The sequence below is a fragment of the Lepidochelys kempii genome, chromosome 9 (genome assembly GCF_965140285.1).
Source record: "Lepidochelys kempii isolate rLepKem1 chromosome 9, rLepKem1.hap1, whole genome shotgun sequence".
In the NCBI taxonomy this organism is placed as follows: domain Eukaryota; kingdom Metazoa; phylum Chordata; order Testudines; family Cheloniidae; genus Lepidochelys; species Lepidochelys kempii.
This window is the reverse complement of record NC_136388.1, coordinates 22,930,602-22,954,975: the sequence shown is the minus strand read 5'-3', so window position 1 is coordinate 22,954,975 and position 24,374 is coordinate 22,930,602. Positions and strand designations below refer to the sequence as shown.

At 40.5% G+C, this 24,374-nt stretch overlaps 1 protein-coding gene across 1 annotated transcript in view; it reads left to right on the top strand.

The window, feature by feature from the left end:
• Positions 1-22,931, top strand: part of IQCJ (IQ motif containing J) — a 62,721-nt gene extending 39,790 nt beyond the window's left edge. The window contains exons 3-7 of the mRNA XM_078854331.1: positions 9,211-9,275; positions 10,421-10,501; positions 15,262-15,294; positions 18,642-18,792; positions 22,878-22,931. Of these exons, the coding sequence (XP_078710457.1) occupies positions 9,211-9,275; positions 10,421-10,501; positions 15,262-15,294; positions 18,642-18,792; positions 22,878-22,931 (384 nt within the window). The remainder of the gene's footprint in view (positions 1-9,210; positions 9,276-10,420; positions 10,502-15,261; positions 15,295-18,641; positions 18,793-22,877) is intronic.
• Positions 22,932-24,374: the final 1,443 nt, after the last annotated feature.

Sequence of the window (24,374 nt, the reverse complement as noted above, 5' to 3'; positions counted from 1 at the left end):
CTAGGATTACCTTAAATATCTTCTCCGCTATGTTGCTAAACATCTCCGCTAGGATGCTAAACTGCTCTTTTCATGGAATTAATTGTACAGTATTACCTTCAAGGAAGGTAAGAAAGCTTTCACCATCCATTCTTCATGTCAGAAGACTGAGGCCCAATGACTGCTCTCCTTAAAATCTCAAACATACAAATTGCCTAGGACTCTTCTGATATCTGCTTTACTGCTTCCAGTGTGGATCATGTGGTCACTGTCTTATCAAGCAAGGCATCAAGACTTTGAAGTTAATTAAATCTAAATGAATTAATTCCTGTATTCAAGAAGCTATTCTACAGCTACATGAGCTGCCTGCCAAGATTTGTACCAAGATAAGATGCCATATTTCCCATGCCTTAGCTGCCTCATGGAACCAAAGCAAAAAGGCCTCCTTGGAAAGAAATCTGCAATGCAATCACTTCATGGCCACATTTACGTAACACTATAGACCACATCAGCTGCTACAAAACTTTGGTTGCAAGGAATGTTGATTCTTGGCCATTAATATTGACTTTTGCTCCTGACAGAAAAAGAGCTAGTTTCCACAGTTCATCCTTCCAGTCATTTGTTCCTCTGTCGTTCCTCTGTCCTACCTCCAGATAGGCATGGCTCTGTGGGTCGGTCCCCGTCACCCTTTCTTGTGTAGGGACATCTATATGGAACTCCACATTCTGTAATCATGGCAGCTAAATCAGAATTTTTGCTCATCTACTTACACCAGGAAAACCTTACAAAGTCTCTTAATGCAAATTAGCAGGTGAAGAAGATTGTTGTTGTAGTTGTGTCTGGTGGGAGAACTTGCTTTCATTTTCCCTGGGAAATTGCTCTGGCAGATTTACAAACACCCACATTTATTTAGGGTTAGCTAACCAGCAGCATGGCTACCAGCACCAAGGGCTCTGACTGTCAAATCTCTCAGTTCCCCCACAGCCAGAGGAGGATCATCAGCCATGTAAGGGAGAAAGGCAGGTTTCCTCCCCCACCCCTGGTTTGTCTCCTCTTTGGGGTCATCCCCTCCCTTGATCCTTCTCCCATTCTTGCCATGTTGCTCCCAACTGGCCACCAGCATGAAGGGCTCAGCACATGGTGCTTTAAGCCTCCATGTCCCCAGAGCTGAAAGCAGGAATAGCTGGCTGGGATTCCTACTGCCCCACACCCAATCATCCATAGAGTCCAGAGAAAACCACAGACAATGTCTGACCAAGCATATCTCACATGGGCCCCAAACCTAAACTCTAGGTACAGAAGCTGAATGTCCCATGTTCTCTTGAAGCCCTACCTCATGAACAGGGCCAGATTAACACAGGGACTTTAGGGGCTGCAGCCCAGGGCCTTGGGCTAAGGGGGGGGGCACTGCTTCTTTTCATCCAGCCCGTAGCAAGCCTCAGTGCCATGGGCTGGACACCAGTCCCTGAGCCTCAGAGCCTCCTCCCATTCACGGGGCTGGGGGTGGAGCTGCAAGTGCCGGCTTGTTGGCATGCCCCTGCGGTCCCTAGGCGAGGGGCATTCAGGTAATCTCTGTGCACTGCCCCCAGCACCGGCTCTGCTGCTCCCATTGGCCAGGAATCACGGCTAATGGGAGCTGCAGGGGCAGGCAAGATTAGCCATGTTTTGGTTTTAGATGCTTTACTGACACAAAAAGGAAAGACATGAACAATTTTACATGAGCAATTTTACATGTCAATATTTAAAAAATCCATTACCTGTGACTGATTGATTTTACTGTAATGAATTTCTAATTATCATAGATTGCATCCTCCCAGAGCTATGGCTATTTGGTTAGTGAGAAAAATGTCCATTAAAGCTTTAATATTTTCAAGTCAAATCACATGTACTAAACTCTTAAATTCTTTGCCACAGAATCCGATAGTTGTCATACCATTCTCTTTTAACCAGTCTGTTGGATTGCATGCTTCCTCACCAAATCTCTTCCAGATACCATGAGACAAAAAGCCTGAACTTCAAACCTCTTGTTCAGCGTAGGGAAGTCTGCAATAGGTACGGTGATATTGTGCGCAGTGGTGACAGATTATCTGATATTGCTAGATACTTTGGAAGAGATCATGTGTTGCATTTGTATGGGCTGGACTTTGGGATGCTGAGGGGAGCAAAATGGTGGACCTACGCTGCTTTAACATAGCAGCCTTCACACACATGCTTATGAGCTACATCCACAGTTCTGAATCAGTGTAGGGTGGAACACTAAGGGGCAGCCTTCCCTCTGCCATTCCTGATCCAGCCCCACTCCTGCCATATCCCACTATGCCAGGGTCAGGGAGACAGAGCAGTGTAAGGCTACTATCAGTATAGTGCCCTCAGCACAGCAGCAGTGTAGGGCAATTCTTCCTTGGTCATTTTGGGCCCCTTTTGCCTTGTGAGAGCAGTGAATAGGGACCAAGGCAGGGACCAGAATTGGCACTCTTCTGTATCCTCCAGCAGTAACTTGAGTCAGTCAGTTCATCTCAGTGCAGTAGACTTCATGAAATGAAGTAAAATGGGGGAAAAAAGTAATGTACATAATTAGTAGCTTCCCTATTAGTACTCAATAGAAAGCTGTCGTCTTGACAGAATTTATCTTGGTTACAGATTTTCTTTAACCTAAACTAATAACTGCTTTTAAAAACAGACATTTCCGAATGAAATTAGATTGTCCTTTAGATTTTTGGACTATTTATTTCCCCTGGCCTAGAAATGTTCAAGAAATGTTTTCTTTACTAAATGTTCCTGCACATAAGTCTCTCTCTTCTCTGCACATTCCAAAGACTATCACTTCCTCCGTTGAGGTAAGTTCTGAATTAGTGTAAAACCCTTCCCTTAGTCCCCTTTAATTGCAAAGTGTAAATCATTTTGGTTTTGGTTGGTAATTAACATAAAAAGGCAGTTTTCTGTCAGTTTCTGGTATAAAGTTAAATGCAACTCCCCAGAAATCAGTACAGTTTTTTGCCCCCAACATTTTTACTGTTGCTGCTGCTTATTTTTCTTCCTTCCCTCCCCACTTCCTTATTAATGTGAAAGTAAACCCCTTTCTTGCAAGTACCTTGCGTGAGTAATCTCTGCAAAACTCTGGTACTTCCCATGCATTCTCAGAAATATATCCATCTGATTGAGGAACTGTCACCACGGCAACCCCAGCACTATTATGAGGGACAGTTAACCCTTTAAGTGCCTTAAACTGGATGAAAAGAGAACTCAGACTATAAAAAAAAAAGTAGATGTTCTAGAGTTTTAAATATATATGGAGAAACTTCACAGTTTGCTTTGGTACAAATGTATATTTAATATTACAGGTTCTACAGTTGTGGTTGCAGAGTCTCTTGGGAGTTCTATATTTCCACTGCTGTGGAGCTTAATATGGTAACAGAAGAGCCAAAATCTTTCTGAAAATCTCTCATTTTTGAACCTGGACTCAGTAATGCCATTGCACATGGGGACACACTGTCATACCTCCCTTATGGTCCACATTTGCAGTATAATACTGATTTGAATTTACCATGTGCCAAGGGAGGTGGCAGATGTGATATTTACCAGGCTTTTCCCTAAATTCATTACCCATTCACACCTCTTATGTTGTCAGATGGGCCAAACAAGTTATCTTCCTAGTGTATGTGCCTCAGGTGGCATATGACCAGAATTCATCACCGAATTTGGTTCACTGGTTAGATCATTAGCTTGCCTGGGCTAAGTACTGACGGGGAGTGTGACGTGAACACTGATTTTCCCCCCCCCCCCCCAAAACATGTCTGCTGCCTATAGAGTCTGAAACAAGGTATCTAACATTCTACAGCGACATAATCTGAGTCTGGTTGGTTAGTACCAAAGCTCAAGGTAGAAATATCAGAGACTCCAACGAGAGACTGCTGAATTGGAATTAATTTGCAAACTGAATATAATTAATTTAGGCTTGAATAAAGACTGGGAGTGGATGTGTCATTACACAAAGTAAAACTATTTCCCCATGTTTATTCCTCCCCCTCCCCGCCACTGTTCCTCACACGTTCTTGTCAACTGCTGGAAATGGCCAACCTTGATTATCACTACAAAGGTTCCCCCCGCCCCCCACTCTCCTGCTGGTAATAGCTCACCTTACCTGATCACTCTTGTTACAGTGTGTATGGTAACACCCATTGTTTACTGTTCTCTGTGTATATAAATCTCCCCACTGTATTTTCCACTGTATGCATCCAGTGAAGTGAGCTGTAGTTCACAAAAGCTTATGCTCAAATAAATTTGTTAGTCTCTAAGGTGCCACAAGTACTCCTTTTTGCGGCTACAGACTAACACGGCTGCTACTCTGAACTCTACATGGGTAATTTCGCAAGATAAGGGCCTGTATCACTACATATGGGCCCTCACAGAGCTGGCCTTTTGGCTGTACAGAGCAGGATCCAGCAATCCCCCAGAGAGAGAAAGAAATAAGACCCACACTCCTTGTTATTCTATAACTGAGACCCTATGTAACTGGTAAAAGCAAGTTCTCATAATGTATTCTGAATATGCTAGTAGGATATGAAAATATCGCCTAAGCCCTGCTTTGCTTTTATGCAGATTACATGCTTGTGATACATCTACATCTTGAAATAGTTTTCCATACTGGAACGTTACAGTGTTCCCAAATTTATGTGCAATAGCTAGGCATTATCCTTCGTTAAATGTACAGATCTACAAGGCTACAGAAACATTAATACACAAATAGAATGTGTAACCTCATTGACAAAATGACAGGATACAGCTATTTTAGCCACCTCATCTAAAAAGCAACCTTGCATTTCTAGCTGTCATTGCAAACTTTTTATAAACCCGATTACTTATTAATGTCCATGCATAACAGTAAAGAAAGAGAAAGCTACAGTAGATGTTACAGTAGATTTACATTATAACAAGGTTTATAGAGGCATTGTAAGTCTCAGTGTATTGCAACAGAGGTCTGGATCTCTTCCAATTTAATTTTCTGAAGTTAGAGTTTGCAGCTGGGTCACTTCTGGTGTAATCTATGAAATGTATCTCCTCAGGCTGTGAATTGGAACAACAGCATCCCAGCTGTCACTGTAACCCATCATTTATAGCACTTGGGGTCTGAGGGCAAAACATCAGAATCACTTTATGTGGACACAACAACATAGCTAGCTTCATAAATTTTGTTGCAAGGAGCAATAATCAATACTTCATGTTTAATGACACAAAACTGAAATTAGTATAGATTTTATGTCTTCTACTCTTCCAAATTATACAAACATTACTCGCCTCTTTTGTAGTTGCCTTATTACAACTTCCATAAAGAATGTTCAATGATATTTAATTGAATGATTGAATGGTCAAAAATGTCACAACCAATTTTTTCAGTTTGTCTTCACCCTGAGGTTAATATAAAATGATGTCAAACACCAAAAATGATTTATGTAAGTAATGCAGGTTTTGTCACCCATGGCAATATATAAAGTCAATCACAAATTGTTTTCACATTCTAAATTACCTTGCGATGCTCTGGGATATACTGAAAACAAAATGACCAGTGGAGTGATTCAGGAAACTAAAAGGTTATCTTTTACGTTCAATCGTACTTCAGAGACAGGCAATTTTGAGTTTCTAATTTATATCACATGAGAAAAAGATAATCTTGTAGGAGAGTAGAAATAGAAGGTAAGAATAAAACAGATGTTTCATGGTTCGGCCAGTTTAAATTGCTGGCTAAGTAGTAGGAAACGGTAAACTTTTCTAAACCTTGCAGAGCAATTTAGCAGTTACTGTATGTCAACAATAGTGATTATTACAATTAGAGATCCAGAGGGGGAAAATTTGGGGTAAAAAACTTGCCATCTTTACAAATCTTCTGCAAAACTATGTTTTATGCATAATAGTGCTTCCAAGGCCACCAGGAAATAAAAGCTGTATATCAGCTACTGATTGATCTTGTTTCATTTTATACAGCACACTATCTAGGCACTCTTGTATAAGATTAAAAAGTGCCATCTAAAATTCCTCTGTTCCACAATATAGGCTTTATTTGAGAAGGCAGAGCATATGGATGGCTGAGCTGTTGTGGTGTTAAATATGGCAATGATTTTACTGCAAACCAAAATGTTTGTTTAATTTATCCTCAGATCAGCTAAGATACAGAAGGGGTCTATATAATGCAAATTTCCTCATTTTTGTCTTTTTAATTACTTTAACCTTTCTGACCTTGAGAAAATCTGTGCTAGCAGGAGAGATAATTTACTTAAAATCCTTGCTTGACCCTCATTGGCTTCTTTTTTTAGTTTTTTTTTTTTTTTATTCTGAAATTAATGAGTTAAGAGATGACATGAAACCACATGTTGACTTCTTGAATGGCCTTCAAGTGCAGTACGTATATTGGATTATCAAGAGACTAATTCACAAAAACAAACTGCAAGACACATGAAGCTGCAGATGGAGTAGTGCTGCTGTTTTTGAATAGTCCATGTTTTTAATAACTTTATATTATGGGGGTAAAATACGTTACTTTGTTTGTTTAATGACGAGCAGGTCAGTGAGGCTCCGGACACTGGAACTTGCTTTCCCCGGAGTAGATCACAAACAGTGGTTGCATTTAGCTGTCTGGGAAGAAGGTCTCACCATGCAAAGGGGGCAATAGGCCACATCCATTTCCCCAAAGAGGGGTGTGCAAACAGTTGCATGAAGTACTCACCCCAGTGAAAGAATCGGAGAACCCACTGCAAGAGGGACAAATGGGAGCCCCATGACGTTAGTTGTATCCTCTAAGAAGTTCCCACTGATGACTTCTAATGGCTGGAACCATCACTCAGAAACATAAAAATTGCGTTGGGTGAAGCCCTTTCACCACAAGCAACAGAAGAGGCAAGCTCCTTCTACCACAAACAACTCCACACACTTTTCCCGTCCACCCCTCATTTATGACCAAAATTCCCCGGGAAAACGAAAGTAAAACTGACATTTTATTGTCCTTCAGATCTCTTGTTAAGACTCAGTTCTGCCACGAAGCCTACAGAAACCTGCTGGTTACTAATGGCAAGACTGGTAGTGAGCTATGTTTTGTGTACAAAGTTAGTCTATATGAAAACATGCTCCTACGGGTCTGTCTTAGTTTTCACACGTCCCTGTTTGTTTCATCCATCTGTAGCATCTTGTCATTATCCAAGATTGTAAACTCTTTCAGCAGGGACTCTCTTTGTACTACACACCTGTACAGTGCCTAGCATAATGAGCCACTCCTCCACTCTGCCCCCTAAATCACTGATTGGGGCCTCTTGGTCTGTACTGTACTGCAAATACTCAATATCCATGCTGCACCCTAGAATTTCTATGCACTATTGGATGTAGATAGAGTTAATCTATCTCTATATGGAAGTTGACTAATAGTCATCTCTGTATCCCTTTCATTGTGAGAAAGCAGTGTTTGGTGTGTTAGGGAATCTTTTTGCGGTATGTTCTGAGATTTCATTCCCTGTCAGGGTGGAGTAAAGGAATATGGCTGTATTCCAGTCTAGACCCTAGAGGTGCTTTGGATTGCTTTTCTAGGGGACCTTGGTGACCAATAGTCCTGTCCTGCGCTGCCTTAAACCTTATTCAGCAGTTTATTGTTACTTAGATTTATGTTTCAAGCAAAACAAAACTGTTTTGAGTCATATTTGTAAACCAATTTTCCCACCGGTTACTAATGGTTTTATTAAAAGCAAAGGAATTTTAAAAATGTAAGTGGACTTTTTCCTTTTGTCACACCTTTTGGACAATAAAAACCTGTCAACCAGGTTCAATTTCTGCTTCTCAAACTGTAGCTCAGTGCTGTGATTTAAGGGGTAGATTGAACTCCTATTGAATTCACTGGGAAAACCCCTATTAACTGGAATGGGAGATGGACTGGGCCATGTTTGGATTTAAACAATCCCTGACCTGTTTTTACTAAGAGAAATCTTTAAGGAATTTCCTCTATGAAAAACAGGGACTAATGCTGACGCCACGGTAAAGATGTTGGGCTTAAACTCCCAGCTAGTGGTTCCCTTAATTATGAGATCTTAGCATTGTTCAATGGTAGAACAAAAGGAAATGGCTGAAAGTGAGAACCCTTGGCAGTTTCTTGTCCATACCTACTTTTTTCTTAATCAGAAAAGATAAGTACGCAACAATAGGAACATACCCTCAGACTGGTTTTTGCAGGTTCAGTACCTATTTTTCAGGGAAAGTCCTGGGCATGTTGAAGAATTTACTGGTTTCCTCTCAGTTGCCCTTAGGGGTTTGTTTTGGATTACAAAACATACCGTGCTGGTGTAGAAATTAAACCGTTTCATCCAGGCTGGGGGAAAATGCCTAACTCTAAATTAGGTGCTCACGTAACAAGCCCAAAGTTTCCCAAATAATGGATTATGAAGGGAGCATTCAGTGTCATAGTAGTCTTTTATATGTACAGAATAAAAACACAACAAGTGAGGGAAGAGATGGCTTTTAAAAGAAAATGGGGGGGGACCCTCGAATTTGTGCAAGAAATATCTGCTAAAGCTTAAACTCTTTCAAAGCTGACTAAGATTCTCCAGTTTAGAGGGAGTTAAAGTGGATTTCTGAAAACCTGTTTCATTGAGGTGTGCGTGGGGAGGCTTGTTTTGTTTTGACATTATGTTGTGCACGCTTTGGGCATGTGTATTTATCAGAGCTGTTGATTCTGTGACCCTGGCCATTATAGTATGTGATACTTTCTGTAGCTAGCTGTTGGCTATTGTGAAGTATAGGCTAAGATAATATATGGGCGACTGCCTTTAGCTGTTGTGAATTTGGCCTTTGGAACACCTTGAGGCATACAATTCATTTGGAGGTGGCGGTTCTGTCTGTTTTGCTCACTTATTGAAGTACCTTTGGATGCATTTATAAATAGAAACATGTGTGTTCTTGTGTGCGCAAAGCCGGGTGACCTTGGGCAAGTCACTTCACCTCTGTGCCTCAGTTTCCCCATGGATAGCTAGTGGTGGTGATACTGACCTCCTTTGAAAGGTACTTTGAGATAAATAAATGTGATTAGAAATCTAAGAATAGGTGTTTAGATAAAGACTGGGGTAGGGACTGCTGTTTACTATATGTTTGTATAGTGCCTAGGTCCTGATTTGGGTGAGGCCTCAGGCACTGCTGCAATATAAATGTTTGTTAATAATAATAATGTCAGCGTGTTGAAATCTTTTATTTCTTTCCTTGCAGGAAGAACCCAAAAGGCTGCAGCATACCTTAGAACAAGTTATTGATGACAAATATTTACTTGAAAGGTACGTACGAAAAGATTTTGGAGTGGTTTGCATAGCATTTTCTCATAATATAGTAAAAAATCACTCAAGCAATATATTTTTAGTATAACGATTAGTGCACTGGACAAGCTAGTTTGAAAGAAGTAACTATAATGTTTCAACATGCTACAACTATTGTCAGGACTGACAATACTGGGAGCAGGCGTTTGAGCTGTACAAAGTAGAATAGCAAAACACAAAAGGGGACATAGCAAAGAGTAATCACTTGCTTTAAATATGCACTCTTATAAGTTTGAGCTGTAAGTATTGCCTTCTGAGGGATGCTTGCAGAGGGTTTGTTTGGGTTTTTGTGTGTGCACGTTTTATATTTCACTTGGAGAGATGCGAAGAATTTTTATGGCTTTATATCTCACACCTAAATATTTGCTGATTTTTACTTAAGGGAGGATAACTTCTGAAAACTTCTGCTGGTTAGATGATGTAATTGGTTGCCAAAGTTTCAAAATAAAAATGGATGAACTTGTGGAGTTCATCTTGTGAACTCTCATGCCCAGTGTCCTCACTCATGCAATTAGTCCCATCCCAGCCAATGTCCCCATTGTGTGAGTTCACCTCTGTTCTTGAGATCTTCAGTTTTATCTTCCAGCATTTTTATGGTTTTCTTAACTTTATCACACTTTGCATCATAAATTCCTTTGTCAACTTCTGTTGATAAGAATCTCTCTTCTTATTCTTGCATGACTTTTGCTACTGTAATTAATTTGGTTTCTAGTATTTCCATTTTACTTGCCAGCTTTTCAAGTATAGCCTCTGGGATGGAAGTTAAATTAGCAGGAATATGTTATACTTGTCACTGTTTTTTGTCCATCAGTTTCTTCACCGGGCATATCTGTCTCTGGTGCTGTAGCATCTGAAACTGAAAGTTCTAGTGTTGAAGCTTGAAGTCTGCATGCATCTGGTTGCAGGATAGGGATTGTAATTTGGAATTCAAAAAATTTTTTTTGGTTACCCTTCTAAGTCGGGTTGATGCTGTGTTTCCCCCCCTCTCTCCCCTCGGGGCATTTTTAAATAAGTAGCTCTGCTATGTACGTGTCAAAATGTCTGAATGTAGTTTCATAGTGATTATAAAAATGTCAGCTGAAATAGATTAAAACTTTTTTTTATAGCCATCAGATTGCTATGGATGTGGAGAATAATATAGAAAAATATCCTATCAACTTACAGCCCCTGGAATCAAAAGTGAAAATGTAAGTAATATAAGATGTTTAAATGATTCAGCAATACAGCTGAGACTGTTAAACTTCTGTGGAGCTGAATTTATCTAGTGTTTGTTTTGGATTTCTAAGTAGCTTTAAATAGGAAAAAATCTCTGAGGCCTCAGTTTAGCAAGGTAATTAAGCACATGACTAACTTAAGCATATGAGTGGCTCTGCTGAACTGGGGCCTTAATGCTGTACTTGTTACAGTTGTACCCATTTCGTATTTAACCATGTAAAATTGACAGACTATTTCAGAACCTGCCTGATAACTCTATGTAAAGGGAATTTGTACATCCCTAGAGGGAAAGAGAAAACAGAGACAGGGAAGAAGGCCCCTTGTAGCATTTTTGAAAACTTAGAAAACTTAGGTGCTTAAATTTAAATTGCCTCAAGTAGCCTCACTCAACTTCCAAGATACAATGCAAATTTACTTAAAGAACATTATTCATAACTACATTTCACACTGAATTTCACTTTCTGCTGGAAGGCAAAGCTCAAATGTTTTCAAGATATTAAAATATTAATACAATATTAAAATATTAATGGGACATAAGGTTTCAAATTAAAATCCAGTCAGTGTCATTTAGTGATGCAAATATTGACTAGATTCAATAATATATATATATTTTCAGAGAATTTTCTAGAAGATAGTTATGTCTGGAAAATTTAATATCCTCCCTTTATTGAAAATGGAAAATGTGTTACGGATAAGTGCATCTCCATATAAACGTAATGCACTAAACCATAAAACTGATTGAAGTGAACAAGATATAAATGTTTCATGGGTGAAGTCACAAGTTTTAAATCATAATTTTTAACTACTTCAATAACACACAGGTTTTGAAGTCTTAGTAGATTCTCTAAACATTTTCCAAATCATTGTATAAAGTCAAAACAAATGTACTTAGGTGTTTACTTCCAAAGTATCTATAGACTCGTGATGCCATAAGGGACACTATTTTGGGCCTAACCCGGACCTGGGTGTCACAAGTTCCCTGGGGTGCAACCTGGACTGTGGGACTGCTGAGCCCTCCAAACCCACCAATGTGGGTGTCCCCCATGCTATGATGCTAATGTCAAGTCACAAGCCTCTGGCAGGCACTGCACTTTCACAGCCATCAATAGGCAGGGACACACCCAACTGAGTTACTCATGAACCATCAATAGGGAGACTTCAGCCAATTCCCCGACGCTCTCCACCCTTGCACCCATGAACTGCAACATCTTGCACTGGTCAGAAGCCTGGCCAGTATAAGCTCATTTGCCACTCCCTCAGTGTGGAATGAACATACACTAGGCCAGGGGTCTCAAACACACGGCCCGCAGGCTGCATGCTATTTCCTGCAGCCAGCCAAGCAGCCCGTGCCTGCCCGCACCCCCTCCTCTTCCTCCCCCGCCCTGGCCTACCTCCAGGCCAGGAGTGGGCAAACTAGAGCCTGCAGGCCGGATCCTGCCCTGGCCCCGGTGCACACTGCTGCCACCCTGGAGCCGCTCTAGGTAAGCGGCACCGGCCGGAGTCCGCACCCTGAGCCCCTCCTGCATCCTGCACCCCAGCCCCCTGCCCTGAGCCCCCTGCCTGCACCCCAACCCCCTGCTGCACCCTGCACCTCAACTCCCTGGGGGGCAGGAAGGGGATGGAGTTGGGGTGGGGACTTCAGGGAAGGGGTTGGAATGGGGGCAGAGAAGGGGTGGGAAGAGGCAGAGCCTCATGGAAGCTGTGGAGTGGGGGCGGGATTGGGGGCAGTGATGGGGGGGTGTCAGTGATGCGGCCCTCAGGCCAATGCAGTGGCCCTCATGGTCACTTGAGTTTGAGACCCCTGCACTAGGCTGTGTGGTCTGAGCTAAGATTCCTCAAGCACTTCACAATTTTAGGTAAAATATAACCGTTTTGTTAACGACAGAAAGATAGATTTTAAGTGATGACTTGCTGACATAGAGATCAGAGTTGGTTACTTAAACTCAATTTATTTTTGTTTCTTAAGTTCTAACTTAAACAGGTTTAGCAAGATTTAAATCAAGCAGTGTCTCATTCTAACAAATGGCACAGGCAGCTTCCGTTTCCTCAATGCACAGACTGGAGCCCTTCCGACCTGGGACCAAGCTTCCCCACTTCAAAGTCTTTTTCTTCCAGATGCTCTTCCAGGTGTTGAGATGAGGGGAGGAGGCCAAGTGATGATGTCACGGTCTCTCTTTTTATGCCTTCTTCCAGCTGCTAGAAAGATCCTTGCTGTGACCCAGGGATCAGTCAGTCCCCTTTGGTAAAGCAGCCTCCATTGTGTACATGCCTTCTGTAAGGAGCTTCTGGGAGAATGGATTGTTTTATTGATGGGCCATCAACACCCATCTGACCAGTGATAGGTGCTCCTTTGTCCTTCCTGAAAGGCTGACACTGGGTGTTTCCTAACCTCACAATATATTTCAGTAGTACCGATAGGGCCCTCAGTGGCCGGGTAGCCTACTGGCTAGATCATTGGTTGGGGGGCTGTAGGGGGACTTGACCCCTCCTTCTCCCTCAGGTCCTGGCCCAGGGTCCTGTATCGCTCAACCCCTAAACAGGGGAGATGGGACTTTCTCCCAGCCGTGAGTGGGGGTTCAGGGTCTGTTTTCCTGGCCTGCTCCTTATGCAAGTCCTTTTCGTTTGGGGCATGACCCTGCAAGTCCAGTTGCCCCACAGTTGGGGCTTATCTGTGGGCTCACCTCGGCAGACAAAAATTTACTTGCCTCCAGTGGCTGCACTGGCAGCAGGTTGCTCGTCTGTGCCTTCAGGCAGGCATGCCGAGAATTTCTGCCAGGCTCCCTTTTTTTCTTCCTCCAGGCCTGGCATTGGCTGCAGGTATAACAGGGCAGAGCTAGTTGAACCCATAGGTGTTCTTGAACCCCTGCTGTGCCTGGCTGCAGTCTCTTTGCTCCTTCACAAGTGCATATAGCAATACTTCGAAACTTCACATACAATAACAACACATGCAATTCAACAGGATGTTAAGGTTCAACAGATCAAGACTTCTTAAATGATACCTCCCAAGGCATGCATTGTATGGAACATATCCTATTGTATCACAGTGGTGAATATGGGGTTCCAGGGAGTTACTTTGAAGTACAGTGTGTCACGTTGGGACTCTAAGGAAAGTTGCCCATTGACTAAAATGGGCACTTATCAGGCTCTAACACCATGGTTAATGCATTATTCAAAATGCCTGTTGTTCTGGGTCACTGCCCCCCATTTGTGACTGCGCCCAGTTACAAATGAGACCAGGACGATTTCTTTGTTCTAACAAAAATAATGAGCATGTCTTCATTTTTAGAAGACATTTTCTCTTGAAATGAACCATTTCTTTTGCAATTTGGACTCCATTATCTTAAGACTTGCACCTGGAATTAGGTGGTGGAAAGGATTACTGGGGAGTAACACAGAAGACTATAGAAAATGACAAATTGATGAGATTGACTTAGGTGTAGAGATGAAAAATAATGTGACCCATGAAAATTGCAACATCCTGGACAATTCAGGGGGAAGGAGAGAATAAACAGAAGACACACTAGGCTTAATATTAATTTGGGTTGGTGTATAAACAGACAAAAATGAATAAATATGGAAGTATGGGAGAATTGCAGATGGAATTTGTAGAACAAGTGGATGGTCAAAAATCTAGAATATAATACTGCATCTTTAAATATTTGCTACTCTGTAAATAAGAAGAATCTGAACCTAAACTCTGGCATTTATGCATTCTTTCTGATGGAAGCATGGTATCATACTGAGCATGTGACACAGCAGTCCATCCAGTGTCTTGGGAAATAATCCAAAGCATGTCAGCAATGATTTTATGGCTTTCTCAGTACTACCACTCATCTCATGTGATACTCCCATGTTTGGCAGCCCGGTCACTCATGCCTGCTGCTCAGCCTGAATATCATACATTTGGTGGAGCTGAGGGCAAGTGCTGCAGGTCCATCTGCGGCCACGGTGAAGCCAAACTTCAAGTCGTCAGGCTTCATGGCTACCTCTCCCTGCTGCATCCAAGCAGAGAAGGAGGAAGAACAGCCCCAGAGTGGGGAAGAGTGGCCGGTGACTCACTGTGAGGTGCAGAAAGAGAGGAGGTTCTGTACTGGCCCAGGTTCCTCCAAACTCCCAGCCTACTGCCCTAGAGAGACCCCAGACCCTCTGCCTGACTCCAGACCCTTGCCTCCCTGCTAGACCCTAAACACCTGACCATGCCCCAGCCACACCCTCAGAGCCATCAGACCCTCAGCTACCGGTACAGCACTCTACCTCCCCACCCCCAGCAATCCCAGCCCATTCCCAACAGCACACCCTAATAGTATCCAGCCTTCCAGCTACTCAAGACAACCACCTCCCACCCACCTACCTAACCCAACACCCTGCTCTTGGAAAGTTTTTTCCTGGGCTTATTTTAAGCCACAGGATACATTTTCAGCCTCATAACTACATACATGAAATTATAACCTATAACATTACTGTAACAATTACTATAACAGCCATGCTCAGTGCATCATGAGCCTTCTGAAGACACTCAACATGACAAACTTTGCACTGGATACCGCTCGATCATTTTATAAAAATGAAAATGGGGGTGTAAGGTGTTTCCTCCGAGGTACAAAGTATCACAAGCTCATTAAATGTTCATAAAATATCTCACATGGAGTTGCACAAAGTTTGGTAGTTGTACTATTTGGGTATAGTGAGATGATATCTAATTTTCATTCATGCATTTTTTTTTCTATACTAGTGCCCACCCCAAAGAGCATGAAAAGGAGGGGAGGTATTTTTTCATGCTTTGTGTGTATAAAAAGATCTTCTACACTTTCCACAGTATGCATCCGATGCAGTGAGCTGTAGCTCACGAAAGCTCATGCTCAAATAAATGGGTTAGTCTCTAAGGTGCCACAAGTCCTCCTTTTCTTTTTAAGTATTCACTGGTTTTTTAAAATTTTCTAGTTCTCACACCTGTGAATAAATTCTTAAGAATATTAACCCAATGTAAATCAATATTTATATGTCTTCCTGAGTCTGCAGGTAACCTGTAGGTAACAATAGCTGTGGGAGAGGTGAACTGTTGGCATCTTTCTCAAAGGGTTGTTAACTCTGAAACCTAAAGATCAGGGCATGACAGAGAACAAAGACATAGACACGAGAATGAACTTAAACCAGCAGGTGGTCATTTATTAGATTTAACAGTAAGTGGGGGCTGACTGGGCATTAACCGAGTCCTGTGAGAGGTTAAATGGGTTCATGCTATTCAACCAAGGAATTAGGGTTGGTCACCTTAATCATGAGTTTGGCTCAGTGCATTGCTGAATCCCACCACCTTCCCCTTGCAAGTGGGAATGAGGGCAGATGAGGAGAGTTCACAGTCCACCACTACCTCCTATCTTCTATGCTCAGGTTTTTCACAGGAGCTGGGCCCCTGAAGCGTATTACTCACACTGGACACGTCCTACCTGTTTTGGACTTTGTTACCTCCACCCTTGCAGGTGATGTCCCTTACCTTTGTCTCCACCTACCACACCTCCAGGATGCTGTGCCAAAAGCAATAATAACAGAACAAAAACCCACCATCCGATACCAATCTTGCTCAGAGGGAAAAATTCCTTCCTGATCCTAAGGAAGGATCAGGGGTTTTCATCAGACCTCCAGCAAGCCTGGAAAGCCAGCTGTGACACACCTATACCTCCTACAGGACGGGTGGGTGGGGAAGCATCCAGGGGCAAGAATGGGTGCTAGATACTTGGAATGCTTAAATACAGAGGGGATGGGAGATTTGGTAGAGCCAATCAGCTCCTTCATGCACTGAATTAACCAGTGGGTGACCAGGGGAGGAGACTCCAGCCTCCCCCACCCCTACCCACGCATGATCCTCACGTGCATTGTGGGCAGGTGGAAAGGAGAAGGAGAGGGAACCTAGATACTAGAGGTCACACCCTCCCTCTGAACCAGACACCCAGGATGGCCACTCCCCTGCCGAAATAGAAGGGATATTTTAGTAGGCACAAGCAGCTAATGTGCTTATCACACAATCCAACATGACTCCCATGTCCACCTCCTCAGGTCCAAAAATCTTAATTGCCTTTGTACTCAGCACCTAAAGCCCCCAGCCTTCTCCCTGACTTCTCTGTTGCATTTACATGTTGTCAATCAAAAAAAAAATCTTTGGTGTACATCAAAAACTGAAAAAGGAGGGAAGCATAAAATAAATTAATGTAATATCAAAATCATCTGGGGGTTATTTTATCGATTGTTTTATTAATTTTCACACCCAATTAAATGAAAACCTCCATTGTTTTAAACCTAAAAGATGTTATAAATAGCCTGTTAGACTAGAACAATAGATAAATAAGGAGCATTACAACAGTTTTTAGTACCGACTTTTTGCGGAGTACGTAGATTATACCTTGAATGCATTCAAATATTTCACATTAAAGCTATTACTGTTCTAGATATTTTGATGACTAATATTTCTTACAAATCTGTCTTCCCCCGCCCATAAATGCATAGTTGATATCACACTGCCATCTGGTGACAAGTACAGCAACAGAGATATAATTAGGAATGGGGAATCTGAGTATTTGAAATCATGCTCTAAAAATAAAATTTCACTTCGAAAGCAAAGTCTTTTTATTGTTTGTATTTGTTTAGCACCCAAAATCAAGTATACATTACATGGTACTCTCATAAATTACTGAATTTAATATGAGAACTCTATAAACTTGTTTCAAGCTGAAAATTTGGAATGAAAAGCTCCTTATGTAACTTTGGAAGGAGGAGTCTGCCAGTGTGGTGCTTCTGTTCCCAAGACCAATTCAGCCTTAACTTCTGACTTTAGTTTTTGCTAGTTTGCATCAGAACCTTAGTGTTCTTTTAAGGTGTGTTGTGTATGACTCCCTCCTGCTGGTGTCCTGGCTAGGTAAAATTACAGTGGGATATGTATATGTTGAAATAAACAGAGAAATTAGTGCAATGAGAAAATGCCCAGGCTGATCATACAAATTATCTGGTAGAAATGGACTATAACTCATAGTCACATAGGGTCATATTTTTCCTTTTCTGCACAAAAGCTATGGGAAGTTACATGTTGTAAGAATCACAGAGCCATAGCATGTTCCAGGAGTGCCCTGGTGTGCCCCCAATATGCTCCCTCCATGGAAGGGGTGGCATAGAGCTCTAGTTCAGTGACAGCTGAAAATGCCCCATTCCAGATGACTCCTCAGTTGCTTATTTAAGACAATCTTAAGTCCCCTTTGTCCTTCTACAGCAGCACAAAGTGGATTCGGTATGGGCCAGGATCTGGCCTCTGATATTCTAATTGTGTCTGTATCATAAGCTGGCAGCAAGATTGACAAATGAGCTTCTGAAGCCCATCTTTTCTCTGATGAGACAGATGTTTACTTATTACAACCTATTTAAGATGTTTTAGAATTGTTGATGTAATTATAGTCTTCAAGGAGTTAATCACTTTTGCAATTCCAAGAATTCCTAAGCAATTCTTGTTTCCAGTTACACTTTTAAAGTGCATAAATATTTCTCGTCTATCGAATATCTTTGTTAGAATTGAGTGACTAATGCAAATGCTCTATATTGAATAGTTGTTTGGGTCAACCATGTTAGTATCTTTTTATTGTTTGCTTCTCTGTGGGCATATTTCTGAATGCTTTTTGGGGTTGTAAGTGGCTGTTCTGAGTGTGAATACTTGAACTTCCATGTGAACAAGTGTGTTGTATATGAATATGAGTATCCACTATTCACACCAGGAATATTTCCTCTCTGTTTATAAAGTTTGAGATAGCCAATGAAGGAGCAGAAACCATTTGACTTAGGTAGCCAATAGCACACCACAAACAACAGACATAGTGGGTAATATAAGAACCCTCTATGGATTGTTATCTGTTCTCATAATATATGTTGAAAAAATATAAATAATATTAGTAAAAGCTTATCTGTTCACAAGTAAGTCACAAAGCAAAAAAGGACTAAATAAGTTGGATACCTTTTTGCTAATACAATGCATGTAGCTTTCCCCCCCAGAGAAAGTCTCCTCGAACTTTACGAAGTTGTGCTGGATGGAGAACCTGTTGTTTATACATATTCACTTGTATTTTGAATTACAATCAGTATTCAGCAAGCATGGCGCAAATATCTACAGCGTCAGGATTTGCCGTGCCAGGACCACTTGGAGAAGCGCAGTCCATCACCACCTTCCTTGTCATCTGACAAGATGAGCAGTTCGATCAGCATGAACACTTTTTCCGTTGGCAGCACTCCTGTAAGTACAGTTTCTCTCTACAACTACTTCTTCGCTGGTTTCACCAGTAGGCACTGATATAAATGAACTAGTCAAGTCCGGTGGGGGGAATTTAGGATTAAGCTTTTGACTAATTAATTACAAAGTAAAAACTTTTCATGGTTTCTCAAACATGCATTAAGGCAAAAGTGTTTAAACAAGTAAGATTGCAACCGTGCATCAGACCATTTTTCCCAGAGCCACATGGAACAACATTGATTGCTAAGCATTTTAGGTGGTGATAGCAGCCGCTGGAGGACAGATTTTCATTGATATTTTGTTCTCCTGAAAAAAGTATGGATCCTTAGTTAAGTATATCCTCAGAGTTTTGTGTTTGTGTTCTCCAGGAAAAGGTGGGGAACCTTGGTGCTGTTCTGCAATATAAATGTGATTCCTATGCTGCTCTCTAAAAGAGAGGTATATAAGCCAATTTAATGATCATAAATTATAACTAGCTTTGGAAGGAATATTTGTGCCTCTTCAGGGGAGATTTTTACACACTTTTCTAAAATGTGGTAAATTAGAGAACCAAATGCAATATCTATACTCAGGAACATTATGAAGATTGTGACCATCTCTGGAACTCTTTGGGTCTAAAAATAAATGAATTGATCATACTCATCTATAACCTGTTTCAAATCTGTGACCGATTACATTGATTTTGATATAACTTAACTGATTCAGAGTGAAAACACAAAAAATACAAATAGCTTCCAAAAACATGTAGGAGATTGTAACCTATCATGGCATGCCAGGCCTTTCAAATAGATCAAGGCAGGGGGCATTCTAGCTTTTGGCTGGGGCATTGTCTCCTAAACAGTGGAAAGTATATATTGGTCAGGTACATTGTATATTGCTTATTGGGTCATAGGGACAGTAATTGGTGACCTCAAAATTCACTAACAGACTGGAAAACCTGTTCTTGCATATCACAAGTAGATGGAAGATACTTAGCCGTACTTACATGTGAATTTGATACTTGTCAGTTTAACCATGACTTGATTTGGTAAAAATTTAAGTCTGGAAATCAATTTTCATTCAGGAATCCAACACTCTAAAAATCAAGCAACAGAATTTCGTATAATCTGCTACCTTTTGCACAGAAACAACAAAATCCTATAGTATTAAGCACACAGCTCTTCTGAAGGGCCCTTTTTAGCCCATCAACTACATTATCCAGATAAACTTAAACTAAATAAACTGTTTCCCCTAGCCATTGTCTTCTGTGACACCATAGTGGGTTAGGCCATATTAAACTTGAAAGTGTTCAATAAAATATTACTGTTTTATTTTTAGATGTTTTCTGTTCATACCTAGAGGCCACTTTCTTAGTATGAACCGATACTGCAATATTGAGTTCTGAATGTAATATAATATGCACTAAATGGGTTATTATCCTCTAATAGATAAAACAAATGTAGATCTAGTTTGTGAGACACTGGAATGTCACTGGATATTTTAAATAGCCATTTCTTGATCATGCTTTATATTTGCTGAAATACCACAAGATGGCTCTCTCCTCCCGCTCAGGAACATTTTTTGTGGTTTAAGGGCTTGGGTGATTTCAAAGATAATTCATTTTGCAGTGGGGGTGGAAGGAGGTAACTTAATCTGGAAAACTACTTGTATTGCTTTCACTTCTTCCAACAAAATTAGTATATTTTGAGTTTTATTATTTTATGTGGAAAATAAAGCATGGACACTAGGGTTGCTTTTGGGATTTTTTTTTTTTTTTTAAAGAAATGCTCACTTCAGGAATTCCAGTCCTCAGTAAACTTGCCAAAGTTAGAATAAAGAAAGAGGAAGTCATTTTCCTTGACTTTTGATAATGCTAAGACTCTTCTATTGTCTCCCTTTAAAAAAAACAGAATCTGTTTTTTGAAGGTGAAGGACTAGCTATCTTAGCTACAGTACTTGTCAGGACCCAATTACCAAAGCATTTGAGCATCTTACAATCTTTTAATATAGTTATCCTATGAGGTAATAAAATGCTGTTAAAGAAACTGTCAAGGAAAGGGGAAGTTCCAGGCTGAGAGCAGTCACTATATTTTAAAACATATTAATTTATTTTTTACTTCCCCCTTTCTCATCTTACCTATTTCCCTTTTTTGCACCCCCTGTTGAAAATCAGACATGAAAGAAAGCAGAAAAGAAACATACAAAGGACTGAAAAATATGGAGGGTAACAGTCTGATGAAAAGGCTACCTAAGTGGGGGGGAGGGGGAGGGGAACCCAAACAAAGAAGCCCCACACACACAACTGGTCAGAACCTGAGATGTGCATTTGAGATGGATTGGCCAGGCATTGCCCCATATACACAGTACATATTGCAAAGTGATATATCCAAAATGTGCATAAACTGAGTCAGGATGACTAACACTGTTTGAACCTCAAGTTCAGATAGTAATTGGAATTTATAATTTGAATTCTCTGAATTCATCAAATGTGATACTTCCTTCTTTTGGTCATAGTTAGAACCAGGAATACAGAAACATAAAGCAATAATTAAAAATAATCATTAAGAAGTTATGGGAATTTTGGGGCAAAATGATCAGATTAATTTCTTCCTCTAAACCAGCTGCCTCAACCCTAATTTACTGGGTTGAAATTCTCTTCAGTCAATCATATCACAATTTTCATTTCTAGTGGGTTTTTATAAGGTGGGTTTTTTTTAAAGGCTATTTGATTTCATAAACTTAGGAAAGCCAGTAAAATCGAATTTCCCTGAGGGCAGTATGATGTGCCTGACACGTAATCAATCATTTGATCACTACTTATTGATCTATGGTGATGTGAACCCTCCTTAACTTGATTCTGATCATGCACCATTCATATGTATAGGGCTTCAGCGAGCTGTGGCTTAGACTAGTTTGCTGCAGATAACCATATTACATTTTGTCTTTGAACTGAATCTGTGTCACTCTGAATCTCAGCAGCTTGACAAACCGTTGATTAAAATGCCTTTAATTCTATGCAATGGTACTTGTTTTAGACCAGCTACCTGCATTCATGTATTCAAAAAACTCTTGTTTTTAAAGTGAAGCACTGACGTGAAACTCATGCTATAGAAAGGGAGCTATTAGAGAAGGAAACTCACAATCTTTGAAGAGTTAGAAACATAATTTTATTATCACTGCTCTTCCCAGTACAAGTGTTTATTTCTTTGTTTGAGAAAAATGTACATAAAAACTGTATGTGTGTTGACTGCATCCTCCAGCCCTCATACCTAGCATGTTGTCTTCAACTACATTATTTAAGATAGTATCCACAGTGGGCAGTGAGCTGGCTATACATGCAGAAGACACTGTGTCCCCGATGTTAAACAAATAATACTCTTCCTCCTCACTAAGCCAGTCAGCAGGCTTTGTTTATAGGGCCTTTTGCCACTGGAGCCAGGGCTACTTGTCTCAGTGGCATTTCAATAGCATTGCCTCCAGGTGTGCCTGCTCCTCCTTTTGGCTGGCTTATAAGAAGCAGATAGTGCTAAGGGCTCCCATTTATTTTTTTGGACTGCTGCCATGTTTGTCCTCATTTCTTCTGGCACCAGGGCTGGTTAGAATGACAATTAATGAAAGTAAAGGCTTACCTCTAGGGTTTAAGAGTTTTAGTCACAAGTAACTTTAGTTAAAATGTAAAGATTATAGGTAGTCAGAAATCCAACTTTTCTGAACTTCTTATAATCAAAGACTGCACATTTTAATGAAATTGTGTATGCAATGTATTTCAAACTTTGCAGGTTATTTACTCCTTCATACAAAACGTATGTGAATGGTGCACATGCATTATGAAGAGAGGATATGTTAATATTTTCTGGCACTCAATGATTGTGAAATTACAAACTAACTAACTTTTAGTTCTTGGATCTATGCAACAGATATAGTGTGAATGATTTATGAGGCTTGATACAGAAGTATTTTGAACAGCTTCCTATGTACTGGAATTTTTTATATTTAGAAGTATACTTTGTAATATAACACCCTCTCCCATTAAGAAATCTATTTAATTGGGACCCATCAAATCTACAAGTTTAATTTTAAAATCTTACTATGCATCCATTTGTCTCTAGATACAGCACAAAAGACCTGAATTTAAAACTTTTCACAGTGGAAAGCAACAATAATCTTTATCAACCATACACTTCCAAAAGGAACGTATCAGAAGGGTTGAAAAGAAAATATTTCAATAATTTAGACTGTCAGGAAAAGGATTGCCACCCCAGCCCCACCAACCAAAAGAAAGAGAGAGAAAAAACATTATGGTGGTTCTGAGGACTAACAACAGTGTCTGGCAGGCCTGATTTAAACCTAATGATGATAAATGGTGATGACTGCTGCTTAAATAGAATGATAATTCCATGTAATTGGGATGCCTTCAAGTGACACACATGCTAGGCCAGGGCTGCCAAGCGGGACACCCCTCAGCTGGAGATGGACAAGCAACAAGCCTCCATGAGATGATCCAGCAATGTCATCCTTATTGCAGCTCTGTGTGATCTCCCCCAAATCACAACTTTACTGTTATAATAGATTGCCACTTTATTTAGGAGGAAAAGCCATCTGTAGTGGGTCTCTCCATTAGGCAGTTTCTATATTAAGGACCAAATTGAGCCATCCCAAGTAATTTTGGTTGACTACCATGATTCTGATTCCAGCTATTGTAGGAAAATAAATGTACTTCAGAATTCTTCAAAAATCAGACCCCTTTCAAAACCTCCAGTGCACAGCTAAGATCTTAGTGATATAATCACTGGACTTCAGCTCATTTCTGTTCTTTGCATTTACAGAACATTACATTATATTTACAGCAGAACTTCCATAAGGACAGTGCATGCTTCAACTTTACAATGCATTTGCATTTTTCAAAGAAAAACCTTAAACTACTGAAATTATACACTTGCATAATTCAACTGGGCAGCAAGTGTTGCATATGGATTTCAAATGTATAGTAGGCATCCTCCTTTTCTGCCATTTAATATAACAGATTCAAACTTAATTCAAATATAATTCTTCAGTTACTCCCCAATTAATTTAGTACTGCTGCAAGTGTGCTAAAGTCCAGGATATCACTTCTTAGAATTTTGTGGACAAACTAAAACAAATTTTTGTTGTTAAACTTCATCTAATTTTGTACATTTATTTATTCTTTTAAATCTTTTTAAAAATCTTGTGCCTAATTCAGCACTCTGTTCACTGTTCTTATGCCAATGTGATTCCATTTACTTTATCCATGTGGTGTGGTGTGTCTGTGCATGGTAGTAAGGTTCCAGCCTATATGTAAAACATTCTTTCTGTCTTTTAGCCACCTCCTTCTCCAAAGCTTACCTTGGACTTTATCATAACTTTGGTTAGGAGTCCTTGTGGGAGGATCCCAATCAAGCCCTTCCAGGTTACCTGTATAGACTCTCATTAACAGCACTGATACAGTACAACATACATGTCCCTGACACTTTGCTACCCTTCCTATTCTTGGGAGGTGGTTGCTATTTTTTTTTTTTTTTTGCCTTGTGAATCTTGTCAGGAATGTGGAAAACTCCGTTAATCAGGTGTGTGTGTGTGTATGTGTA